Below are 27,545 nucleotides of genomic sequence, written 5' to 3'. Positions count from 1 at the left end.
GTATCCTGAGAATTAGAAAGATTACATTCTGACACAAAAAAAGCATTGTGAGGTGAAACCATTATATGACCAAAACATTACATTTCAATAAATGGAAAAAAATAACGTGTGTTGTTTGTTGCTATGTGCTTTCCATTGTTGCATTGAAGCATTTTCAAAATGTAAAGAATACATAGCTAAAATAGCTTATTTGTAAACAAATAAACAATTACTTGATGCGAGAGATGTTAGAATGGCCTGCCGCTCTGGTAACAATGGAGATATCCATTAGGGGTTTGGGCTCTGGAAGAAATAGAGAAGGCTTAAATGACGCATTGACGGAAGCATCAAATACTGTATAACAAAGAAATACCATCTAAAGTGAAACTGTTTTATCAAAGGCAGACAGACTGACCTGAGTCCATGGTGACGGACTTGGGTAGTTTGACGGGATAGAAGACGAATGGGAAGATGGATCCTGGCAGCTGATTCTGGATCTGTAGTGGACAAGAAAAAAGGATTATGACATCAGTCCTAGTATCTCTGTGGAAAGGAAACGTTTTATAATGATGCACTGTATTAATTTCTTGAACATGCAAGTCATGCAATGACAATACAAACTGACTCTAGATGGTGGATCTGGATAAGGTTTTGAGATTGTCACATAACATCTGACCAGAAGTTGTGCCTTTCTATATCATTCTATCTAAATACACAGTAAAATTCCTCTCAAGTGTTATTTCTTTCCTTGTGTAACTCAGTTACTTGTGTACACAAGTAAACAAATTAACATCATTTGGTTAATTTGTACACTCTCAAGAGTAAAATGAACACTCAGGAATTTTCAGTATACTGTACAAAGTTGTTTCTTTGGCTGTTGTTTTCACCTGTATGCGGTTGATTTGGACCCGGTAGGAGCTCTGTCGCGGGGAGATGCTGTACTCCACCTTCACCCCAGGCAGGAAGTTCCTCCTGAGAGGAGCTTCTGTTGGTTGAAGCAGCTTCATATCCATGCCGTTGGGAGTCAGGAGGACCTGGGAGACAAAATGGATGGATTGTCAAATGTCCATTCCTGTGTATATATATACTGCCCTGCAGTGGTTCCCAACCTTTTCAAGATCAGGGCCCAATCTTGAAAGTGTTGACGGCCCAGCCATCTGACAACTTCAACTTAACACGGTCGTGTTAAGTGGTCAGATGGATGGGCCACGTGTTGATTAATAATCAATCGATTGTGCTCCGGCTGGGATCAATGGAACTAATCTAATACAATTTAAGTTGCTATTCATTGTTAAAACACATTTGTTGTCAAGTTAGTTAGTTAGTTAGTTACATTTATTGTGGAAATTTGTCTCATAAACAACAGCAACAACAAAACATGAATAAAATATGAATCTTATATTATCATTTAAATCTGCTAATTTTTTCGGGCTCTCTTGCGGACCCACAGGTTGGGAATACAGTAACTCACTATACGTAGTGTCGAGTGCCTGAAATAAATGCCTGGTCAGCGCCGATAACAATTTAAATTGATTATTAATGCAATTAAAGATACTCCTGTGGTACTAATATTCATGGCACACACAGATATTAGACAATTATTTGTCACATTGAGACTGTACAGAGTACAGACGCATGCAGGTTGATGTAAGAGATTCCCAAACTAGTTATTTTGGTTCACTCCCAAGTGGTTTGGGAGTCCCTTACACGCGAAAGAAACCAAGGAGTATATATTTAACCCATTCTGACCGGGCACCCATTTTGGTGTCAGCATCATGTTATGCTTTAGCTATTTAAAAATAGCAGATCTACAAGCTCATATCGCGCCACCGAGTGGCGCGATACGAGCTTGTAGGTCTGCTATTTTTGAAAAATCGAAGAACGACTGACATTTTTAGAATCTGATCTCAGGTCAGAATGGGTTAATCAGACCAGTGTGTGTCCAGTGGAAACCTTGTATGAATCTGATCCCAGGTCAGAATGGGTTAAAGGTCACAATACACATTCTTCCTACACACTGGGGGGCAAACTGCTGCTGAGGGCTTTATGGAATGCATTTTTTTTTTTTTTTTTTTAATTTAAATTTTGTATCCCACGATTTTGTAACCCAGTTTTCTTTTCACCCAGTGCCAATTATCTAATGTAATCCTGGGCGCTACACTTCCTCTGCCAACCTGGGGGGGCAGCGGACTGACCTCATGCCTCCTTCTATGCATGAGGAGTCCAAGCTGCTTCTTTTCACCTGACAGAGGGGAATTTCCCCGGCCGGACGTAGCGCGTGGAAGGGACACGTTATTCCAACCAGTTCCTTTCCCCTCCATCAGGCGCCCCGGCTGGCCAGGGGGAGGTAGTTTTAGAGACCAGGATTACGGCATGTTTTTGTGAGGGTATCTACCCTAGGGGACACGGGGAGAACATGCAAACTCCACACAGAAAGGCCCTATCGCCATCCATGGAATGCATTTTCACATGCAAGTGGCGAGACTCTAATGCATCTTATGAGCAGTCGGGTACTTTTGCAACCTGACTGCGCACGCACACGTGATATTGTATTTGACATGATCTGATAAAGGGTCTATTTGACCTCTAACCTGGAAGTTGTTTTCCAAATCCACTATGGCGTGGTCTATGGGCCCACTGTCCAGATACTCTCTGTAGCGGGTTTCCAGCATATCTGCGTCTTTACCACTCAGTGGCTTCCATCTGGACCTTTTCTTCGACTTGGATTCCCACACCACATCAGAACTGTACACAGCAGAGAAAGACAGGATATACAGTAGTTTGTGAAATTATTTTGTATTAAATTATGTATATCATCGCTGTCGGGCAGAAACCTTGTATTGTTATACTTTGTCGTGCAACAGCGTAGCACCAAAGTAGTGAAAATAACAGATCTACGAGCTCACAGTGTGTTGCATTGCAACACGTTGTGAGCTTGTAGATCTGCTATCTTTCCCACTAACAATTGACATGGCCAAAAAAAGGCGGCCAGGTTTAAAGTGGTCCTAAAGTCTGTCTGTGGGTTTTATGAATATTTAACCAATCAAATGATTGAAATCGGTAAGTCAGTGAGGGCTCAGCCCCGCCCCTTTGTGTCCTTTGCCAAAGACAGCATCGATGCTGACTTTGGCAAAGAAATTACCCACAGTTCATAGCGTTACCAGGGGAATGAGGGGGATCCTCCGAACGTCAATCATTTAAGTATGCAAATTAGTTATGTATCGCGGTTAGAATGTCAACAAACACAATTGTGCTTTGATGCTTTCTCACTGTTCTCAAAGGGAGACGGAATGGGAGGATAGGCTATACATTTAATAACAATAATAAGGGAAACATGATGAGAAATGACTAATGAGCAAAGTAAAAGAATATATATATGCAATTTATAATGAATATTACAACCCCTATCACACAGGAAAGTGTATTTATGAAACGAATAATAAAACGATCCGCTTAAATACTAAAATAGTCATGTATAAATATAGGCCAAGCATGAAGGCACTGGCTGTGAATAAGGACAGTGATGCAAATTGTCATGAATGGCAGACTCATCTTCAAAGTGTTCCATTTATTTCACAACAATTTGGAGCCCTTGCAGCCTCTCACCCTCAAGCACTTACAGCTGACGTCACTAAAGTCAATGAGGGTTCAGGGCTCAGGGCTTGAGGGATTGGGCCTGTGTACCTTGTAATCCCGATGAAAGAGACCTCCTGGCCAGTCGTGTTGTTTACCAGAGACACCCCTACATCTCGGAGAGACAGAGTTATTTCCTGCTCGGCCAGGTGAGCTTTCTCACTCTTGCTTATCAACCTGTAGATCCGACGCTCATCTGTAAAGAGCACCACCCGTTGGAGACCTGCAGGATCGACAGTCAAACCAAATAATTATGAATCAAAACGTAATGAAAACTATTTCCATGCACAGTCAAATGAAGTTGGGATGAGTAGTGAATGGCTTGACCTGAATTTGAGTGAGTGGTTTGGACCATACACTTAAAATGCACTTTAAAGGACAATGAACCCAAACAAAACATAAACACACAGAGCATTGAATTCCATGCAAATGTTGAGTGAATTACAGGAAAAATGAGTCTTGTACGGTACCTTCATAGAAAGAGATCAGGAAAAGTTTTCCCTCTTTATTCAAGTCCACACATAAGTCCTAAAAGACAGACAAACACACACACACACACACACACACACACCCGATGATGTCATCAAACGAGATGTCGACTCAACTTCAACCTTTTACTGACAGCAAGTCGACTTGCAAAAATCACAAGTCGTCAATGCCCCAACAGGGAGTACATATTGGTCTGGACATTGGTGGATACCTCCTCACTCTTCAGTTTGCCATGGTGATGACCACATGTCCAGCGTAGCTCTCTAGACCCAGTGGGCTGAGGCCAGGTGTAGTACACAGTTTTACCCGGCTCCAACTCCTCCTTCTCTGTCTCCTTCTGCGAGCTAAATGCATGCACACACACACACAGAAATGCCGACACCAATACATTAGGTCAGAATAGGTATAGGGTACTACCATTATGAACCCAGGAAAACATTCACCTTACAGGACAGGAGCAGTAAACAGAAAAACAATGAAACCATGTAATGCCCAACCACAGAGGATCTACATCTATGGAGGACCGCAGAATCTATAGAACAACAATCATGACATTGACATTCCACAGTGTAAACATAAGATTCCCATACACAGGAATAGGTAGATGATGCAACAGCAGAAATGATGCTACAATGACGGAACCACCGAAAGCGTCTCCTTTGATCCAAGAGGAAAAAGTTACAAATGCAAAGTTCATTCCAATTCTGATTTCAATTCATGCTTTGAGAAGCTGTAAACATGAGAAAACGTAACAGATAAGAAGAGGAAATGGGGATGCGAGAGTCAGAGCAAGCATTGGTTAAGCAGACGGCGGACGCCTTATCCCATTGGACGGTACAGAAGCAAGAGAACCGATTCTACTGGCAGAATACCCTCCAATCAGCTGCAGCCAAAACTATGAGTTGTAGAAGTAAAGAACACTTGAGAAGACGTCAAAGGTCACAGTAATGAATGTCTAAACTGCTCCTTTTACTCTATTCCAATGACTCACAAGTCTACAGTATGTTAAGTCACTTCCTGAGACCGCACACACACACTATACACTTGTATTTATATGTAATTAGGATTAACAGTGGTGTCAAGCGGTATGACCATGTAAAAGCCTTGTGTGCGTTTACTCATTGTGGGATAGATAAGGAGCAGATTAGGCAGCCCAGTCTGAGCCAAAGCAGTGATGTACTGTCAATAAACTAACCTTCAACAAATACTGTATCATCATTACTTCACTTATTGTACATATTTGGTCGGATTTCTCCTATGCTTTCCTCCCTTTTCTATCTGTAACTCTCCTCAATCACAGAGTTCCTGTAGTTTCATGACAGTGAGGGTCGAGCACACGTGAGCGAGCAGCTCGGCGTGGTAGATCGAATAAGTTATCACCTGTATTGTCTCCTTAATTTCCACACACTATGTTATCTTTAGTCAGAGGTGTATCCCTTCAACTCTTTACATCTAGACCTAGCCCAATTCTATCCTTCTACTGTCTACATCCTCATCTTCTTCAGATTCACACCTCTTACACTTAATACTTATATCTCTCTGCATAGACGTTACTTTTTGAAACTGTGTTTCAGTGCATAACCTCACACACTGCACTAACTGTACCGATTCTTCTCCCTACTTCCATAAATCTGTTCCACGTGCTCTCTCTATCTCTGTCTCCCTCCCTATCGGAGTGTCAGAGGCCGTTCATTCTTTTCTACCTGTCCTCCTCCAATGAGAAGGAGAGGTCGAGCACCGAATCAGCCACAAAACCAGATGAGTTTCTCCGCCCGCTGTGTGGACCGCAACACAAAGTACAAAAACAAACATCAATATAAACAAACAAGTTAGGTCATGAGAAAGCACTGATGAAGTGACGATGGCAAATGGATAAAAATAAGTTAGCATTAGCACAAACTAAATATACGTTATATTGTCTTCAACCGACCCTTCCCTGTCTTATCTCTCACCTCTGGTAGAACTGTATAGGCTGGTCCTTGGTGTGGTTGATGATGAGGAAGGGAGCTGCACCATCATGGTAGTCAGAGAAACGAATCACAGTAGAGTGCTCCGAAATGTTCACATCCACCGTGATCCCGCCCAGCTAGAAAACAGGTACCAGAAACTAGAGTCTATACGTTCATCAGGAAATGCTGAATACTGTTTTGAGTCGACATAATCTCATTCTATAACTGAGAGAGTAGTCAATCAATCAAATCAAATAAATATATTCAGAACTTGGGCAGTAACATATTTTTACCCCATGTTCATCTTATTATTTAATCATACATCTATTTTGAATGCATACACTGTATGTGACTGAAACCTTTGTTTTGTACAGTATGTGTGCACCGTTCCACTCACAGTCTTGTCCAGAGGCAGCAATAAGCAGTTCTCTGTCCGTGTGAAGTCAATGATCCGAGGAGGACAGTCACAACCTTCAACTTGGATGTTCAGGTGCTTGGAATCTTTCTCGGGCCAGAATGGAAGGACTGACTGAAGATTATATCAAATAATTGTTAAGTGAAAACTTCGTTATCTGAAAACAAAAATGTCTCGTTTCTATTAAGTCCAATAATTTTATAGTGCGAGTGGTCATCAATTACCAATATTGACAACTCTTAGACCTCACCATCAATTACAAAAGGCAAAAGCAAAACCTTAGCGCTGAAAGCCAGTGTTTTTTAATAACCCTCTTATTGCTAGGGAGTTCATGAATTCTTCAGCCGTGAGACGTTGTGCGCCTGGTGTAACATTATGTTGTAGGGCCCTAAATGAGACGTTGTGCGCCTGGTGTAACATTATGTTGTAGGGCCCTAAATGAGACGTTGTGCGCCTGGTGTAACATTATGTTGTAGGGCCCTAAATGAGATGTTGTGCGCCTGGTGTAACATTATGTTGTAGGGCCCTAAATGAGACGTTGTGCGCCTGGTGTAACATTATGTTGTAGGGCCCTAAATGAGACGTTGTGCGCCTGGTGTAACATTATGTTGTAGGGCCCTAAATGAGACGTTGTGCGCCTGGTGTAACATTATGTTGTAGGGCCCTAAATGAGACGTTGTGCGCCTGGTGTAACATTATGTTGTAGGGCCCTAAATGAGATGTTGTGCGCCTGGTGTAACATTATGTTGTAGGGCCCTAAATGAGACGTTGTGCGCCTGGTGTAACATTATGTTGTAGGGCCCTAAATGAGACGTTGTGCGCCTGGTGTAACATTATGTTGTAGGGCCCTAAATGAGACATTGTGCGCCTGGTGTAACATTATGTTGTAGGGCCCTAAATGAGACGTTGTGCGCCTGGTGTAACATTATGTTGTAGGGCCCTAAATGTTGCAGTACAGCACGCAAACATGCCAGGTTTTTACATGAATCCATTTTGGGCGGGAACCCCTTTTGGTGTTTTAAACATGATGTTATAATTTAGCCATTGAAAAATAGCAGATCTACAAGCTTATAGCGTGTGCATTTGATGTATGCTTATTGTAAGATAAGCTAAATGACTAAATTGTAAAATATGATAGCCTGCACTTGGTTCTGACCTGTTCAGGCTTAACCTTCGTCCAGTTCTCCAGTCCCTGCTCATTGATCAAGATGGTGTGTTTGGTTCTGTTGACCAACAGGTAGAATGGCATGAAGGTCACAATGCGTGTCAGGCTGAAGCTACTGCGGTCAATCTTCACTCCAACCTGATGTGTAGACAAAGAAGAAATGGAGCAAAAAGTTAATACCAGGTCACAATTTAATTTGCTCCATTATATGCCCTACTAAAAGCAATGTCCTAAATTACAGTATATTGCTGTTCACTTTGATTACAGTGTGTTTTTTTATTTATTTTTTATGTGGAGTCTGGAGCAAGGTCTAGACTCTGAGTCTAGACTCTCTAGACTAGTCACCTAAAGCTTGTAATGATTAAAGGCCACTGTCCTGGACAAAACCTTACCTGGTAATCTTTATATTTGCCTTTGCATTTGGTATCTCCATAACTACCAACAGTATCCAGGGAGAACTCTTCTGAAAGCTCACTGTCTGAGATCATCAGCCGCACCTGGAGGACGAACAATGCATTCAGAGTTGAAAGGTCACACAGTTCAGAAGAATGGCAAACAAAAGAGATGTCACTGCATCGAGGTACACACAACAGATGGGGAGCAGGTAAAGCAAACAAACTGGTGTTCAGTTCAAACATGATTATTTTGGGGGTACCATGGCCTGAAAAAGGTTGAGAACCACTGGACCCTCATCCTACGTCAAATTCCTCGTACTTTGTTGTTTTGCAGGAAGTTCCGTGGCTTGAAGGAGAAGAGCAGTGGCAGGTCATAGTCCAGGGGGTGCTTGCGATGGATATCATCAGCCTTGTACTGCAGCAGCCGACCTGTCTTGTTCTCCATCCAGTAAGGTGAATGGATGGCCACCACGGACTGTCCTGACTCATAGTTGACATGCACCGCTATGTCCAGCTCTGCCCTCTTCCTCTCCGTCCCACCACCCTCTCCCTCCTCATCGTCGTCTTCCCGGAGAGACTTGAACACGGTGAAGGTGATCTCCTCCTGCTCGCTGCGGAGACTGTGGAATGGGAAGGAATAGCAAAAAAAAAGGAAAAGGCTGAACATAAAGCAAACCCCACTTTTGGTTTAAGATTATTTAAAACAAAACGAGTAAAAGAAAAAACAATGCAGACACCAACAAGTACTGCAAGTATAATAAAACTATGAGACATAAAGATGAGATACTGTTTTTATACATACTGTACTTAATGTACATTGGATAGAATTATTATTTTAATTATATTTTATTGACAAATAGATATTAATGAACATGAATTTCATCCACTCTTTTATACCTGGTGTAAACATGTGATATGACAACGTTTAGTGAAGTTGAAAGTGACCTGTACACAGCAGACCAATCCTGTTCGAGGTAGTCGAGGAGGCGGAGAGCGAGACTAGACTGGTTGATGACGGCAGTGTGTAGCTGGGCAGAGTGGCCTGGTTTCAGAGTGGCCTCAGGGGCGATGTCACCACTGTCCTGTTCATGGATGCTTCATGTAAGTCTATTATGCAAGTATTTGTGATTTCCACTAGATGTTCAAAAGCCAAACTGTAGTTCAAGGGTCCAAGGTTCATTAATTGTTACAGAAAAAATTGTTTCTAGTATAACTGTAGTGTATGCATGTGTGTAATGCCTAATTTATACTCTGTCATACTGTACGGTTTGACACACCAAAAATAGCTGATCTACAAGACAACCTCACAACGCATCCACGACACATTGAGAGCTTGCACATCGCCTATCTCTATCCTACCTGCAGTTTGTAGGTAATGGGGTAAGGCAGCAGGTTACGCAGCAGGGCGGATGGCCATAGGTGGATGATGTAGGGCGCGTCAAAGTTCTCCCCGACACATCCTGTGTGTTTGGACGTCACGGTGTCCCTCAGCGGCACAATGTTGACCATCAGCATGCCGGCCTTTTCTCCACGGCGACGGCAGCTCTGCGTGCGGGGCTCCTGGCTGCTGACTTCCTCGTAGCTGAAACCCTCGGAACACTCAAACTCAAACTCCTCCACCTGACGGCCTTCATCCTCCTCCGTTACTGGCTGCAGGCTCAGCTCAGACCTGCAGAGGGCAGCATAGGACAGACAATGAAGGAATCAGAATCAGCATTATTTTAATTGCCTGTTATGGCTTGCACATAATGAGGTCAGGTTGGTGCATTTTTGCACTACAGTGAATAATGCCAGTATTAACAGACACAAGAGCAGGGGTTGGTTTGGGAGTCCACTGCCTTGGGGAAAAAACATTGAGGAGGAGATTGTCTTTCCTGGTCACTTCCCGGTGCTGGACTCGATAATGGCCCTGCAGAACTGGACCGTCATTTTCTGTAGCAGGTTGAATTTTATGTGTGTGTGTGTGTTCAACTTGTCAGCAGTTTGTGCTGTGTCTCACCTATAGGAATCTAGAGGCACACAGAACTCCTCATTGGGAAGAGATATACCCAGACATGTCGATCCTTCATACACTTTGAAGGGAATAGAAAAGTGATTGATGATCTGCAGACAAAAACAGAGACAGGCAGAGAGTGTGTTAGACAGAGAGAGAAAAGATGTAGGAGTGGACCATTCTATATCTTGTATTCTTCTTCATATCTTTTTCCAGTTATTTGCTCAGTGTCTAAGGACAGAAGGATGAAGGTGGCTTGGGCATGTACCATCAAGGTTTACATTAGCTGGTATATGCTGGCCACTGGCCGATTAAAATCTTAATCGACCGTGTGAAGTATAATTTCGGACCACTGGCTGGCGGGATTGAAAGATATTTATATATTTCTTTAATATCATTATAATAATAATTATTTGGATATTAAATAAAGTAACATTACAATATTTGGATTTATAAGCATTAAAATCATATTTCATGTTTTATATGAGCATACATTATCTGGTGAATAGTTCAGAGCCTGCTGCCTAATAGCTTACTGCCCTCCTACGCTGTGCAATAAACACAACAGTCACACAAAGCCTGCATCGCAGCAGTAGCTGCGACAATGATGGATAAAGCCAACCAAGGCATCGTCTTGAGATATACTCAAAGTTTTACAACATCTCACAAAAATGACATCATTCATCAATTTGTTACAATCAGCGAGCTGCTAAAATCTGTCAAATCCTCAGACTTTGGAACCGACATGGATATACAGTGACTAAGTCGGTGAAACACTGCAGGCAAGTTTCTTCCTTGGCATGACAGTAGCAAACAATGAGGCTAATTATAGACTAAAGGTTGAATGAGATGCAAAGCCCGAAATATTTTACCTGGAAGGGAGAGCGGATCTTGATGTACTTGCTTCCTTGATCCGAGTAGATCTGACACACCAGGAAGCGAGTGACCCCGGACTCCCTGTGCATCACACTGTACATCCCCCGGCCGACCTTGATCAGTGGGATGATAGTGGTGCATGTGTGACCCACCGGAGCTGGGCAGAACACAGGGGACAACAACACGTGTGTTTTTATTACTAGTATATGGAGCATGGTTTATGTAGGGCTTTCCTTTTGATTAATTTGGCAGACAGTCAGCTACAGTAGACACTACCTTGTTGAGTATCTCACAAGATGGGCACTGCGCACAATATTACCACTGCCAGCTGCTAAAGAATACTGTGTGCGTGTGTGTGTGTGTGTGTGTGTGTGTGTGTGTGTGTGTGTGCGAGCGTGCGCGCGCGTGCGTGTGAGAGAGAGAGAGCGGGTGTGTGTGTGCGTGAGTGTGCACAAGCTGCAGCATTATGTGCATGGCTGCTATACTGTACTGTATGTGCCACTGCTACTTACTGGGTTGTATGTAGTAGTCCTTTTCACTAAGGGAGATTATAGCGGAGAACTGGTCAGAGTCGGTGGAGGTTCTGGAGTAGTCCATATTGAGTCGCTCTCCGTTCTGCAACTCCACTGTGCGGTTGACGCCCTGTCTGTCGAGGGGGCAGAACATCTCACTGTAGAGAACAGACACTGGCAGGCCCAGACGGTTCTTCACCACAAATGGAGCCTCGTCCTTCTGGAAGATTTCAGTCGACTGTTTAGCGGCTTCTGCAAACGCCTGAATAGATACAAACACAAATAAACACTTTGGACAAAAAACTGATAACACTGGAAGAGAATGATGATATACAGTATTCACTGATTAAATGTGAGAAAAAGCTTTGACAATGCTCCACGCAAGAGTTAAATTGCTTTAGTAGTTACATTCACAAATACAGTGTGGACCACCATACATTAGAATTGTAAAACAATTTATTTTAATTGAAAAGCTGGGCTCGGACTACAAAAGTTGTAAAATTGGAATTGGATTTGGAAATATGGTTGCATCACACATTATAATAATCACAAAGCCACCAAGAACCTCTGGTTGAGCCCCACCTTAAGGTATTGTAAGTCAGTACTGTATGTGACTGTTATGTCCTTACCGTGCCCAAGTTACTGAGCATGCCCAGTCCACATTTTGTGAGGGTGAGGTTGAGCTGGTCCTTGCTGCTGATGTTGATCACGGTCTTATAATCTGGAACATTGAAATCAACCTCATCCGAAATTCCAGTATATTTCACTGGCTTCTTCTTCATCTAAGGAGGTTACAACACAACGGTGGAAAGATAGTTAGCAATCTGTGTGTTTCGGACATGGGCTAAATTCTCTAAATGTCCATTCTCACCTGCATTCTCAAAGATAAATACTGCTGTCCCTCAGACAGGGAGACAGCATTTATTGTATTGTTTTAATTGGTCACTGGGTTAGTAATAGTAATGTGCAGATATATTTGCAGACAAGTTGAGAACAGTTTCTTACTGATTTATTAAAATATAGAGCTTTAACTTTTTAACCAAGAATATCAGTTTATATATCACAAAACAAATAAAGAAATATAGCTACAAGCAGCGATAACAGGGGCCAAGCAATAAGCAAATCACACTCATGTGAACTGAGCGGTGCAGGCTGCTCAACAACACTGCTCAGTGTGAAAGGCCCTTTGTATTGCAGCTGTTCGTACCCCAGACAGCCCCAGATACCCAATGAAGGGTACCCTTCAGATGTGTTGAGCAACCGAGCGACTCTTAGCTCTGGATGTGCGCCCACTTATTGTGCGTATTGCATATAGTATTTTTCATTATGCTTTCAGCCTGAGACATCTAGCTCACTGGTCTCTCCCTCCTGAACGAGCCCCACCGTGGTCTCAGATAGAGAACCACTTCTCTGATAGCCTACCTTTGGTATATTTTACCACTGCTCAACTACCTGAGGTTGTTAGTGACCATCCCATTTTCTTATTTCTCCATTCCTTGGCCCCTCTTATGTATATAGCTTGCAGCTATATATATTTTTTATTCATATATTTTTTCACATACAAAGTGACCAATCAGAACACGAAAGTTGTTCTGAGGAGACGGATATGTGTATTGAACTTTTATTGCCAACGGTTCATGACCTATGCCTGTTCAAACATTTTCAATTGAGTGCTATAGTGCAACCGTTTGGCTAATGGTTATGGGCTTCGCGTCTTCTCCGTTTGGCATAGCCCTCTACCATATTGCCAAGTTTTGCGAAAACCGACTGTACATTTCAGCCAGAACTGCAATATTTGGCGGAAGAAGAAGAAAAAAAAATACAAATACAATAAGGGACCATATGCCCTTTGGACATTAAAAATAATTGGGACAAATCTTGAAATATGAAATGGGGGATACAATCAGTATGCTCAATTAGATTTTATGGTTTCATAAGGTTAGAGTGAAGTGTGTGTGTGTGTGTGTGTGTGTGTGTGTGTGTGTGTGTGTGTGCATGCGTGCATGTGTACCTTCAGTCCTAGAGTCCAGGGTCTGAAGCTGTCTCTTTCCTCTTCTAATGGTTCCAGGAGTGGCTCCCACACTCCCATCATCTCATTGTAGTAGTGAACCTAACAGTAAAGTACAGTGTGTTATGTACTGTATTATTATTTATTACACACAGGTTATGTTTACCGGTATATGTTTTGGTGTCTAGTTGAGACTGGTGAATGTTCCCATTAGCCTCTCGTCTGAGAAATTACCACATGTATTTACCACATGCAGAGATTGCACTCTTTTATTGAGCAATTTGCCCCACAATATGAATACATTTGTATTACTGGTACTTATTTTGTTATTTATTATGTTTTATTTTGTTGGTATTGGTAACTGTATAATTGCAATATTACATGGGCATCATTACTTTGGTGATGCTTATGGAACTCTGCTCGAGTGTTAAAAAACACACCCTTTCCTGTAATATTGCTAAAGTCGGGGTGTATGTTAACATACTCGTACCTCCAGATTGAGCTGACTGTGCATGTTAATGAGCGTGCTCCAGTTCTTGACAGCTCCATGGAAAGAGGACTTGGCCAGAAGCATGGGCACAGTGCGGTGCCCTACCCCTGCCTCCAGAGTCAGGCAGATAGAGCTGATGGCTACCTGCAGGGACATACAGTACAGTGAATGGAAGAAAATGCTCCTCTTTTCTCCACTAAGCTGTATTACTGGTATAATTAAAAATATGGCTCGAAAGATCTGTTGGGGGCAGGGGGGAGGTATGTTGGAGTGCATGTACCGTATGAGTGTTTTTTTGTCTTTGTAAGTAAAGAAAAAAGTAACATTTAGTTGAAAAAAAAAAAGTGTATACACACACACACACACACACACACACCGCTCGAAAAGGACATTAGTGATTCATAATAATATCCGCTTGGGTCCTATGTGGAGCTCGGATTTCATGATGAATTTCACCGGTTGGCGGCTGCTTTACACCACATGTAAACTGTGATGTGACATGCCTATTCTGACAAGAAACTTGACACTTTGTCCGACGGTTTGCAAGATTAGCCCCAGACAACCAGACAGATAGACAGACCCTCTTATGGCTAGCCTCCTACCGAGCCACACCATAAAAACTACCAGTTACGCAAAAGTAAGCATGTAACAAGTCTCTGACCTATGTACCGTAGTAATGAACTGTGGAGTTAAACCATTTAAACAGTTTTTCACTATTTATCAATTTGATCATTTCTCAGTTTGATCAATACAGTATATAACAATCAATCAATATTGCATAGTAAGTACTATCGACCCAATGGTGGCATTACTGTACCTGTAGTGACTCTCCCTGTGGTATCAATGGGACTAATGACTGTGCATCCTCATCACCTTCCTCCTCCAGGAACCATAACTTGAGGTCCTTCCAGGTCCTTCGCTCCCATAACTCAGGGGGTATGGGGCTGTCTAGCTCCTGTGGTGTCTCTGCAGCAGGCGTCAGCACAGACTGGATGGTGATAACTGTGTTGATGATGATGGGAGACACCTGGGCATGGAGAGAGGTTGAAGGTAGGCGCATATATAGCACTTATTCTAATATAATTGAGTCTACAGTGTATGCAGGTCAGTCAGGCCTTGGTTTGACACCGCTCATAGATAAATGCTATAAACTTGAAACTATTTGTCTGAGACCAGGGAGGTCTGGGAATCCCAAATATTCTGCTCTACCATTATGCTTTCAGCCTGAGACATCTAGCTCACTGGTCTCTCCCTCCTGAACGAGCCCCACCGTGGTCTCAGATAGAGAACCACTTCTCTGATAGCCTACCTTTGGTATATTTTACCACTGCTCAACTACCTGAGGTTGTTAGTGACCATCCCATTTTTCTCCACTTACGTTGGGTGTGGAAGAGAATGTTGCTTTTTTTCAAATTGAACTTATACCTTAACCCATCTTCCAGTATTTGACTGAATCCCAAACTCCTTATTGATAGAAGACCATTCATTTGGAATCTATGGGTAGAAAGAGGTATTCTGGCTCTGAAAGATTTGTATGAGGGAGATACATTTAAAAGTTTCACAGAACTTGCTGATCAATATGGTCTTCCACGTAATCACTTCTGGAAATATCTTCAAATTCTGCATTTACTATTGACAAATGTAAGAGCTCACCCCAATATGCCGACAGAGTTTGACCTTTTGAAAACGGTGTTAGCAATATTTGGAACTGGGCATGAGGCGTCAACATATTATTCAATTATGATAGCACACCAAGGTCAGCCCTCAAGCGTAAAGAGTGTTTGGGAGGTTTATTCTATGAATGGAACATGATTCTACGGAACTCAAAGAAGATGTCCCGTGAACTTAGAACCAGATTAGTTCAATTTAAAATAATGAATAGAGTCTACTGGACTCCGAGAAGATTGTTCAAGGCTAAGCTCAGAGATAGTCCGGTTTGCTGGAGGTGTGATGAGGACCTCGGTACACTTATTCATGTATTATGGGAGTGCCCTAGGGTACAGACGCTATGGTGTGCTATTCATGAGAATATAACGCAAATCACAAACCAGGATATTCCTTATACACCGGCTCTCTTTATTCTGGGTGATCCATCGCCACTAAAACACCTCCCTGCACCTCTAGCTGACTGGATTCAAACAGCATTAATTGTGGGTAGGAAGATCATTGTTAAGGAATGGAAGTCTGAGGTTTTACCTCCAGCACATGTATGGTTCACTCAGCTCGGTATTGTGGCTGCTTTGGAGAGGTTATCCTTTAAGATGAATAATCAGTTGGATAAATATGATCTTAAGTGGGACGTGTTCCTCAGTCATGTTGCAGGTCCCTTGGTGTGATCCACGGTCAGGCAATGCCCTCTTGATTGTTTATTGTATTACTTCACATTATGATACGGTTGATGTTGCTGCGTTTGGTTGTGTAAATAATGTAAACTATTTTCACATTTTAATTTGATTTTTCCTTTTTTTTTAAATCTTATCTATCTTAATTGTCTATCCATGAATACGTACTCTGCTGTTGTTGCTTGTGATTGTATTGTAGGTTTTCTGTTTTATGTGTTTGTAAAAAAAATCTAAAATAAAGTACTGATCATAAAAAATAAAAATAAAAAGTCTGACATATCCTAATCTTTTCATAACACTGTAACAAATGTCCCTGAATAGAATACGAACTGAACACACAGATGTGTTCATATGTATTTCAATAAATGAAAGCTTACCTTCAGTGAAAGGGTGTTGATGCAAACCTCCAAAGATTGAGGGGAGGTGGGTGTCTGGGTGCTTTTGTAGAACACCTGACAGGGCTGCAGCACTGTGGTTACGTTCTTCCTCTTGTCCCTCAGGAAGGGACACGCCACAATCTACAAAAACAGTAGCAGGTCAGTCAAGCCATCAGGAATGTTTTAGCACATACCAAGTCCAAGGCTTTATTTGACCTGCTTAAGATAAGTGATAATAGACCAAGTGGGTGATACATGTGTGCTAATTAGTCAGCTGCTGTATTACCCGATATGATGATTTGATTTGATATCTTCCCAAATGGTTATATGACAGCTGACCTATGAGCACCTAAAGTAGTTAAAGAGGACTGAACAGGCACCACTGGGAGGTGAGACCTCTTTGCTTAATTATCTTAAGTCTGGATGGATGAAACAAAACACAGAGGGGAAAACACTGACCTTCTACGGTTCACAGAATGGATAATAATCAGGTTGGAAGCCGGCAACTGTGTTGTCAAATAACTACCTCCGTAATTGATAGAAAATCTCAGTGGGAATACCTTTCCATTCCCCAGGGCCGTTTTCCACAGCAATACGTGGATACTTTAATGTTGTTCAAGTTCTTCTTAGATTTTGACAGAACGTCAACTAAACAAGAACAGAAGTCACGGCAGTATAACCATGGGGCAGTATTTGATTCTAATGAACGTTAAACTATGATGATTCATGTTCTAATGATATCCTTCATTAAGCACGAAATTAATGGTTATATTGAGTTATTTAAGCAAAGATCACCGTTCAAATACTATTTTGTCATTGTATTGTGAATATACAGTATACAATGTATACTAGACAATGGGTATGTGATAAACATTATTACTCAGGATTCATCATTGCCCTCGCATCCAACTTATGCTCTCTTCACTCTGATATGCCTGCCTGCTCTCAGTTGCATATGGCAGGGCAAAGGGGAATGAATTCCCAGGTGATCTAAATTGATCTTATTCATTCAGTAGAATGCTTTAACCCATTCTGGCCGGGCACCCATTTTGGTGTCAGCATCATGTTATGCTTTAGCTATTTAAAAATAGCAGATCTACAAGCTCATATCGCGCCACCGAGTGGCGCGATACGAGCTTGTAGGTCTGCTATTTTTGAAAAATCGAAGAGCGACTGACATTTTTAGAATCTGATCTCAGGTCAGAATGGGTTCATCAGACCAGTGTGTGTCCGGCGGAAACCTCGTTATGAATCTGATCTCAGGTCAGAATGGGTTAATACTGCAGGACCTTTTGGGGTTTGCAAAAGAGCTCACCTTGAGGTCCTTGATGACGGCAGTCATCAGCGACTCCTCTGCGTCGTTCTTCATCACCAGTTCACACTGCGTGGTCATCAGCAGGGCGGGGGCGTCGCCACGGGTTAAATCTGCCACAAAGACAATCTCTGGATTCCTCACCAGAACATTGATCTCACTCTTGGATGCCGTCACTGGAGATGGCGCTGAGGATAGCAAAGAGCAACGATGATAATTATGCTGGCTGATGTTAACAATTAACATGCAAATTAATTTACAACTGAAAACCAACTAGCCGGGGGCTAACACAGACAAACAACACGTGTTGTTTGTCGGTGTTTTAAAAGAATAAAAACACTGGAGCAGAAGCTGTTGTGCAGACTTCCCACATATATTAGTGGGTAATAATAGTATTTCACGAGCTTCACTTTGGGTTTAGCTAGGTTTGGTTTGGGTTTGGAAATCAACAAATAAAACCCACAAAAAAATACATTATTTTTAAATTATTCTCTTATTTGTTCTACTTTTCTTGATAAAACTCCTTTAAACAGAGAACAAAAACATCGATTTGAATATCTTTTACATCTAAGTGGCAAGTGTGTGCGACCCACCATTCTCCTTGGATGAAGCTGAAGAGGCTGTATACTTTTTATCCGATCCTCTGTTGGTGGCCTTGGGCTGTGGGGCTGGAGCAAAGCCCTGCTGGGTGGCCTTGAGGAAGATGTTTGCCACAATGAGCAGGAACTCCATGCTGGCACACAGGTAGAGGTCCTGAACTATTGTATCCAGAGTGGTGCCCTCGCGGCCCTGGCGGTAGGTCACCTCCACCATCGTGTTCTGCTCAGCGCCGGGTCGCATCTCCATCATCCTGGGAGGTTATGATGAGGAGAGTTGGGAGGGGTGGGAGTGTAGGAGGGCATGTAACGAAAGGGAAAGCGATAAGAGTAAAGACAGAAGTATTATTAGCACGAATCGAAAGTAATGCAGTAAAGAAAGAACGCTGATCAAATCATATCTGAACACATTCTACTAGTAGGTCTGTGTACAGTATGTAGCTACATATGTTCACATGCTCTCTCTTAACAAACCCAGGCCTGTGGATTATGAACATATGACATGAGCAGTATGTGTTTTTCTGTGTAGCGCTGATGACTCCGTTCTGACTGTGTCTTGGCGTGCCACCACTGTCTGCCCAATCTGTGCCCTCAGCAGGGCCTGTCAGCCCCTGGAGATGGATGGACTGGGTAAGTAGCCCTGTCACACTCTGAACACATTTTAACATACTGTACTGGATCACACTTCAGGAATGGTGACAAGCTACACCATCTGTCTAGTGTTTTATTGGGGACAGCCAAGCAGTACAGAGAAAATCTTTGCACATAGTCACCCATTTTTCTTTTTTAAATCATCACAAACATCAACAAACAACGTACACCCCCCCCCCCCCCAACGAAACAAGGACAAACAGGACAAAAGCAAATAAAAATAAAAATAAAAGTAAAAACACAGGTCATAGGTCACAGTCAGAGTATTGTACACTTGTGAGACATCATCTGTCTAGGGAGAGCTGGAGATGTATTATCGCATGTTGTATCAGCTAAGATTGTGTATGTGGTAATGTTAGTGTTTACCCATCTATGCCCGAATAGACAGTTTACAACGGCTTCTCTCTGTGTGTGTGTGTGTGTGTGTGTGTGTGTGTGTGTGTGTGTGTGTGTGTGTGTGTGTGTGTGTGTGTGTGTGTTACATTGAACAGCATTACAAATGTTTAGTAAAGGTTGATTAAACAAAAACGACACTGCACATTGTTTTTAGTTTGTGCATTTATAGATTTGCATAGGATTATGTGCCTATATTGATATAAAGTATATGTGTCTGTTTTGTGTGTCCTTAGTACCTGGAAGTGACCATCTTGATTCTAGGTCTCTTGTCGTCCAACAGGCAGTTGGCCAGTCTGACTGAGGCCTTCATAGAGCTGTCAGAGAACATGTTGAAGGAGGTGGAGATGGTTCCCAGAGTAAACTCTGCCAGCTTCTGCTGCTCGTCGTGAGAGTCCAGCAGCTGCACCTGAATAACAAAGAGATGCTAAATACATTTAATGAATGGATAAAGGGACACCGAGAGAGGGCAAATCTTAGTCAGATTTTTCATATTGCACCCAAGTTGCAAGTGAAAGTAAGCAGGACGGAGACCACGGCTGTGACAGAGAAGGGGTCCCAGAACATCATTTACAGTTTAGTTCATTAGTTAAGTCTGGCAATATGACTATCAGTGCTTTCCCCCACCTCGTTCTCACTGGGGCTGTACAGGACCAGCGTCATGGAGTCAAACTTGAAGTCCAGTTTGAGTGTGTTCTTCACCTTTCCACTCTTACGCGTCTCCACAACAGCAGCGGTCACCACAGTGTTACCTATTGGAACAAGAAAGTATATCACACATTGTTACACGGTACACCACTCTCTTGTAGCCAGAAGTTCAGTACCGGTAATCTAATACGTCTGGGGAAATCTAAATACAATGAATGGGATGGACGCTGGCAAAACACATATACAGTATATATGCCCACTGCTTTGAAAACCAACCCAATACCATCCCATATGAGGACCTCCTCAAAGTGCATTTGTTCTGTGATGCTGTTTTTTCTTTTTTCCCTAAATTGTTTTCACCCGGTTTAGGCCATTCAATGCATTTAGATATCACCAGAGGTATCAGTAGGCGAAGGGGGATCTTTGATCATCTGGCTACACAAAGATCAAAGTGTTAGCTATCATTACAACGAAATATATTTCACAGCGTTACCCATTATAACAAGGAAGGCACATAACATACATACGCATCAGTGTCCGCATCCTAATAACTAAGATCTTATACAGTATATCAATTTAGGGGTACTTGACATGAAAATGTTTGTGAAACACTCTAATTGACACTCACACATTTTGGAAATTCTGGACTTACGCATGTTTAACAAACATTAAATGCTCCCAACTCTGTGCTCATTTCTAGACGCTTATTGGGCCAAACCTATTGGGCCAAACCTTACAATAACCCTGAGCCAGGGCAGATTGCACAATTACAATTCTGAGCGAGTGCCACACACACACACACACACACGCACGCACACTCCTCCTTACTGCTGGTTGGTCCTGTAGTTCCAGAGCCTTGGGACCCTTTGGTGGATGCTGTCTCAGAGGAGGGCTCGGTAGTGGGAGGAGGAGGGGGAGGGGGCACAGTGTCACTGTCGGACGTCTCCGACAGGATCTCACTCAGTGTACGCAGTACCACCGTCATGTCACCCTGACTCAGAATCAGCTGTAAGATAAACAGATGCAGATACACATTGGTATACTGTACTTACAATATATACTGGACACAGCGATTCACATTGAGCAGACAAGACATGGAGGCGAAGACCGTGAAGCCTAACTTATCATAGACGGCGTCTTTCCCAAAAAAGATAGATTCAACTGAAGAATATCAAACTGCATCGTTTCTTTTCTTCTTTTTTTAATATAATCAACACTGATACACCTTTTTAAATAATTAACTTTTACATTTTTATAATGGATGGAAATCAAAGGGCTCTGATCGGGCTAGAACCTTGCCCACATTTGGGGTCATACATACATCATATAAATCAACCAACCATATATCTCACAGATGATTGACATCATATATGACTGACATCACAGGCAGGGCAACAAGATCCACATTGGAACCACACCGTTCTCATGTGGATTCCAAGATAAATATGATTATATTTTTGTTGTACTCATTGTGTTTCATTAACTCAACTAATCGTCCACGGCCCCTGAACAATTTTGTTGAATAGCCGTGTTGTATGTGCATACACACTGCAAACGACCACTACTCACATTCATGGGTTTAAGGTGAGCTGTAATCTTGATATCAGGTATGTCGTGGTACCAGGTGGATGACAGGTTTCGTTCGATAGACAAGTCCAGGTTAACTGGTTTTAGAAGCTGAGTCTCTCCTTGAAACCGTTCTGCCTCATATGTGGTTCTGCAAGCAAAAAGAGCATGCAGGAATTGTAAATAGAAACGATATGTACCCGATATGAGACTCAATGCCTCAATGACTGAATGACTGAATGACTCAATGACTTGATGTCCCGCTGAATTAGAGGTTTCTAAACGCAAATAAAAGCATGAACCCGTATGAATGTGGTATCACCAAATTAACAGTTCCGTTTATTTGTCACACTCCCGGCTAAGAAATTATATAATATTATATAGTTGAAGGTTGGTACATTTAAAACTCACTGAATGAGAATAAAACTAAGTTAAACCTCCTAAAGAATTGTCATTTCAGGGCCTCAAACCATCTACAACTAGCCAAATGTCAACACTAGCCTATAGAGCGTTCAGCCAAGAGCCAATTTTGGTTCATGCTTAGTGGCATAATTTAACTCTGGTAAATAAAAATAAACAAGATAAGTAACGTATAGAGGAGCTTCAATTATGTTACTCTTTTACAGATGGTCTTGCACTCACCTGTACATTTTGAGCTCACTCAGTCCCACTGACATCATATCCACTACAGGGGGGATCTTTGTGTGGGTTTTGGACGGCATGGAAAAGTGATTCTTGACGGAGATCAAGCCCAGGTCGGCTACGATGACATTGGTGGAGGAGGAGGACTGGGGGAGGAAGATGACAGGAGCGTTGAAGTGGACGTTAAGAGCAATGCGCATGCTGCGCTCTGCCAGTTCCAATACGCCCGTGGCAGCCTTCTCTGCTGCCTGCGCCGTCACCTCAGCCAAGGCCTCTTTAGCCTCCTGAAAGTTGTTGATGAAAGCCTGGGGGACACAGATGAAAGATCAGTAAATTTGTAAATGTAATTATGGAAGTGCATGTATCTGAAATACAGTACAATCTGCACAGGATAAAACTCATACATTATAGTATCTAGGTAAATTAGAGGCTAATTGTGGGTAGTTGGTGACTTGGTGGGTGTAAGAATAGATAGATAAATCACCAAAAATATATAAATATGTCTACATATAGTGAACCGAACTCTGGTGCACTTGAAAGTGAACTGAGAACCACATTTTTTATTTTAGTTTGTTCATTTGGTTCGCATCAGAATGAGTTCCAACAACGCAAACGAACTGGACTTTCCGTCAACAAGATTTGTTTAAATCAAACTAAAATGTCCAGGTGTGAATGCGACCTTAGAATTAACCCTCTAACACCCAGCGTTGCTTTTTAGCAACAATTTTATTTTATTTAATTACTAAATTATTATAATTTTTTTCTGTTCTTTTTTCACCTAAATGTCATCAGTGATGTTCATTGCAATGCCATTTCAATGACATTGGTCATGATATTTGCATATAAATACCCCCCACAGAGGCTGAAATTCACACAAATTAAAAATGTCTGGACTCTGTGCGATTTTGAACATTTTTTAACCTAAGACTTTTGACCTTTACCCTAATAAAAGTAGGTAAAATAATTGTAATATATGTTTTTTTGTGATCATTAGAATGTCTAGAACATGTTTTATTCATTATTGTGAAAGATATCCCCCAAATGTAAATTATGATTTTTTTATATTATTATATAATTATTATATAATTATTATAAATTTTCCATCAAACTTTATTTTTTTTATTTTTTTTAACATATGTTTTAGTGTCAGTCCTAGTAGTACAAAGTAGTAGTAAGGTTGAAATCTATTTTTTGCAAGTAGAAATTAATGCGGGTGTTAGAGGGTTAAGCAGCTTAATTGAACAGAAATTGCTTTTAAATATATTTTCTCAAGGATGTAATCAAATCAGCAGCAAGATATCTGATATCTGATCATTCTTGCCCTGATGAAGACCTTGTTGGTCGAAACATGTTGGCAGTTGCCTTTTTAATTTATTAAAGGCGATCAATCCTAATTTTTTAACTTTGAGTGCCCAGATCCTCTTTCTTTTTAAAAATATCTGATACATTTTCAGTGTATTATTGCATTAAAAATATTACATAACATGACAGTGCTATGTGTGGGATTCTAAACCAAAGTACACACACAGCCTCTAAACAAATATGATCTAAAACATATTATTTATCTTACCAGTAATGAAGAGAGAAACTTCTTGAGGAAGATGACTTGGATGCATCCCACATTTAGTGTTATGGAAGTGTCTACTTTACACATATCCAGATAGGCGTCTCCCTCGGTGGCAGCTGTGTAGTTCACCATGCGGAAGGCAAACACCTCCTTATCTGCTATGGACACTGCCTGGGGAGATCGAGCGTGGACAAGATAGATGGGACTATAATATAATTTTGTTCTTGAAATTGTCTATTGGATAATAATTGTATTACATTTTGTATCAGTTATTAGCAAAAGGCCGATGCACACCTCAGAAGGCTAGTGACAGGTGCGTAGGGCAATAAAGCATACTTATAATACAAGACAATACCTGTCTTGTATTGTCTGTCCTAATGAAGGTGTAATCGACCGAAACGTTGACCAATAAAGAGCAACATTTTTGGCAAGTTTCTGACAGTGTGCGGGACCCTTCTTTGTTTTTCAAAGAACCTTTTTAAATATTTGTATCCGTTAAAAAAAATAAAAATAAAATCTATTGACTTGTAAACATATGGTACAGTGAGAGATTATTGTACTAGATAATTAACCCATTAAAACCAGGGAAGCATGTCGACATCAGTATCATTTTAGATTTTGTCATTTTTGTGTTGTATATTCAGAAATAGCAGATATACAAGCTCACAGTGCCAAGCATGCAATCTGCTCTTTTTGAATCTTTTGAAAGTGTGGCCAGAGGTCTTAATGGGTTAAGCCTTTACTAAAAAGAATGTCTAAGCTAAACCTTTACTAACCCTTTTTGAGTGGTGCAACCACTCCAAGGAACAGCAATGTCCGTGTCCGCCTATGTATGTGACGCCTATGTATGTGACGTTAATGAGCACGAGTATGACTATTAGTACCAGTAGGGGCACTGTTGTGCCAGAAACAGAGAGAGAGATAGTGCTGTACTGTTGCCTGCTAATGAGAGAGAGAAAGAGAGGGGGGGTGGGGGGAGAGAGAGGAGTTGCAGCACTCAGTTCACACGGGTGTGATTTTTTAATAGTGATACCTTCTTGTAAATTGCATCTTTGTCACAGTCCAGGATGACAATGTTCTTCAGGTTGGCCAGAATCTCCATCTCCTTTTTCCTCATCAGAACCTCTGAAACTAGACCTGGACAGTACGACATCACAAAACGAGTAACTTAAGACTCCTTCAACTTCCTACGGTAGACTAGGTAGTCTTTCAATAGTTTTCACCACTCATGGCTTCAAAATATTCACTTGGTGACATAATGTACTTTGCACAATTATTTATTTTCCATTGAGCAACGCCGTTGTGTGACAAAGTATAAATTAGGGGATAAGATAAGGGTGTTCATTGAGCGTGTTATGTGCAGTGGGTGAAAGGTATACCTTCAATACTGATCTCAGAGATCCTGGCCTTCTCTCCTCGGATGAAAACCTTCAGACAGTTGAGATCTGCTCTGATGTGCAGATTCACCACATCCTCAAACTTCAATTTCTTTGAAGCTATGGACAAAGATGAAAGAAGTAAAGAGGGAAGATAAATAGAAAGTGAGACGAAACTCAGGAAAAGGAAATTATACAGCCCTCTGAAATTATACTATTATTAAATATTAACTTCTGTGTCTCTTATTCCAATTAAGTCCACCAGCTCTTTTGCAACACATATTTCACGCCAGGATGATCACGTAGGAACCGTTTCACAACTCCAAAATCCTGCACTATGCTTCGCCACTGTGGGAGTGTTATATTGATAGATGGAAAAGCTTTGGCCATGGTACCAGTGTACAGTAGTTTCATGGCCTGGCCTAGACTCTAGAATGAATTCAGACGTAACACGATCTCCACCTTGGTCTCTGACGAGATGTGGTGAGAACGGTCTAGGATATGCTTCTCCTCAAACAAAGTCAGTGGGGCCGACAGCTTCCACATTCTCTAAATCCTTGCATTTCAGCTGTATTGCCTTAAAATGTGTGGACAGTCGCTTTACCTCGCTTTACCTCGCTTTCCAGTTCCACAGCTATTTTGTATTATTAAAGATGGTGTTCCATGATATGAAGAGATGGCACAAATTCCATGCATATACTAATTATAGGCTGTATTTGTGCGTTCACAGGTTAACAATGCTACTTAATCCATAAATAAAATGAAATACAGTATAACATTACTCTGTCTCTTGGCAACCACTGATTCCTCCTTCTTCTCTTCCTCTGCCTCCACTTCCCCTTCCCCCTCATCCTCTTCTGGGATAGTAGGCAGCTCATCCTGTCCTCCCTCCTTCTTGGTGGGTGGAGGAAGCAGACTGTTGAGGAAGTTCATGGTGTTGAGGAGAGCCTCTGTGTGGAGGTGCACGTCCAGCGACGAGAAGACCACCTGGAGGGTAACATTAAAATATGTATGTATGCAACATCATTTCACAGCAGAAAAGAGTATGTCGTATATGTATATATTTAATTTTATAAAGTCAACATTGTGAAAATTGCTAAAGATAACTTTAAAGTTTCTCTCACCTTGATTAGCTGCTCTGTATTTTTGTGTTCAGATTTGAACTCAGGACCATTCCTATCAGCCTGGTAATGACAAAACAGAAGAAAGAAAATTGAAACCCAATATACTTTGTTGACCAGAGTGCCAAAGGCACTCTATACGAGGCCCCATCCTTGTTTCCCTCTACACCAAATCTCTACAAAATTGCCGATCTACAAGCTTGCAACGCGTTGCCAAACGTTCGCCACAGAACAGGGATGCTAGGGTTCATGTGGTTAATTATTCTCCCGTGGGGTAGTCAGAAGCTATTCGAGATGTAGAAATTGTTTTGACCAATAAAACAAAGATGTGATTTGTCATTGAACAAAGATGTGATTTGTCATTGCACCCACAACACCAGGCCAGTGACTTAAGTGGATTGGAAAAGTACCTTAATGTACTCCAGCATGAGCAAGTCATCCTCTGTGTTGTCTAGAGTGGTGATGAGTTGAACCTCCTTCTCCTCAGAATCTGGAGGCAGCATGAAAAGAAAAACCAAGCATAAAAATAACAGAAACTCTACGGAGATGTAATACGCTGCCGATTCATCTCAAACATGATATGACAATATTTGAGATGATAATCCTCCAAGAGTTACACTCGGAACAACGCCAAAATCTAGTTCTATTGAAAATTTCAATCTCAAGCCTGCTGTTGAGGCACTACTACTAACCCATGTACTCAGGGCACTTGAGGCAGATCTCACGCAAGAACGTCTTTGATGACATGTCGAAGGTGCGCAATTTGAGCTCAGTGCCCATTCCTTCGATGTCCAGGTGAAGGACTGTGATCTCTTCATCCCCTGATAGACGACACAGCTGTACAGACATCTACGTAGAGAGACAGATTGCAGGACGAGGAATAGAGTAGAGCCAGAAGAAGGAAGAATAACGTGAAGATAACGTGATTATTATTATTTAGATTATACCATAATGTAGATGTAGATTTTCTATAACCTCTCTGCTAGTTTGTAAATACATCAAAGATGCGAATATAATCCATTTCTAATGGGTGGCTTGGCCTGGAAGAGA

General features: G+C 41.6%; 1 protein-coding gene across 1 annotated transcript in view; it reads right to left on the bottom strand.

Moving 5' to 3' along the window:
* The window catches only part of LOC310872173 (intermembrane lipid transfer protein VPS13A-like), a 54,166-nt gene that overhangs the window by 10,920 nt on the left and 15,701 nt on the right, over window positions 1-27,545 (bottom strand). Inside the window, 36 exon segments of the mRNA XM_083783893.1 lie at window positions 213-282; window positions 395-476; window positions 867-1,013; window positions 2,571-2,724; window positions 3,664-3,835; window positions 4,083-4,140; window positions 4,313-4,445; window positions 6,054-6,187; window positions 6,448-6,579; window positions 7,622-7,768; window positions 8,023-8,127; window positions 8,345-8,645; window positions 8,971-9,107; window positions 9,385-9,694; window positions 10,025-10,128; window positions 10,891-11,051; window positions 11,407-11,668; window positions 12,036-12,188; window positions 13,418-13,516; window positions 13,905-14,048; window positions 14,722-14,931; window positions 16,624-16,764; window positions 17,939-18,123; window positions 18,529-18,785; window positions 19,815-19,984; window positions 20,203-20,327; window positions 21,052-21,229; window positions 21,793-21,940; window positions 22,432-22,736; window positions 24,002-24,169; window positions 25,032-25,135; window positions 25,378-25,494; window positions 26,157-26,361; window positions 26,499-26,558; window positions 26,906-26,985; window positions 27,188-27,344. Of these exon segments, the coding sequence (XP_083640019.1) occupies window positions 213-282; window positions 395-476; window positions 867-1,013; window positions 2,571-2,724; window positions 3,664-3,835; window positions 4,083-4,140; window positions 4,313-4,445; window positions 6,054-6,187; window positions 6,448-6,579; window positions 7,622-7,768; window positions 8,023-8,127; window positions 8,345-8,645; window positions 8,971-9,107; window positions 9,385-9,694; window positions 10,025-10,128; window positions 10,891-11,051; window positions 11,407-11,668; window positions 12,036-12,188; window positions 13,418-13,516; window positions 13,905-14,048; window positions 14,722-14,931; window positions 16,624-16,764; window positions 17,939-18,123; window positions 18,529-18,785; window positions 19,815-19,984; window positions 20,203-20,327; window positions 21,052-21,229; window positions 21,793-21,940; window positions 22,432-22,736; window positions 24,002-24,169; window positions 25,032-25,135; window positions 25,378-25,494; window positions 26,157-26,361; window positions 26,499-26,558; window positions 26,906-26,985; window positions 27,188-27,344 (5,615 nt within the window).

The sequence above is a fragment of the Protomyctophum parallelum genome (genome assembly GCF_964188405.1).
Source record: "Protomyctophum parallelum genome assembly, chromosome: 15".
In the NCBI taxonomy this organism is placed as follows: Eukaryota; Metazoa; Chordata; class Actinopteri; order Myctophiformes; family Myctophidae; genus Protomyctophum; species Protomyctophum parallelum.
Note: the sequence above shows the minus strand (reverse complement) of the source record. Positions and strands in the feature narration are given on the sequence as shown.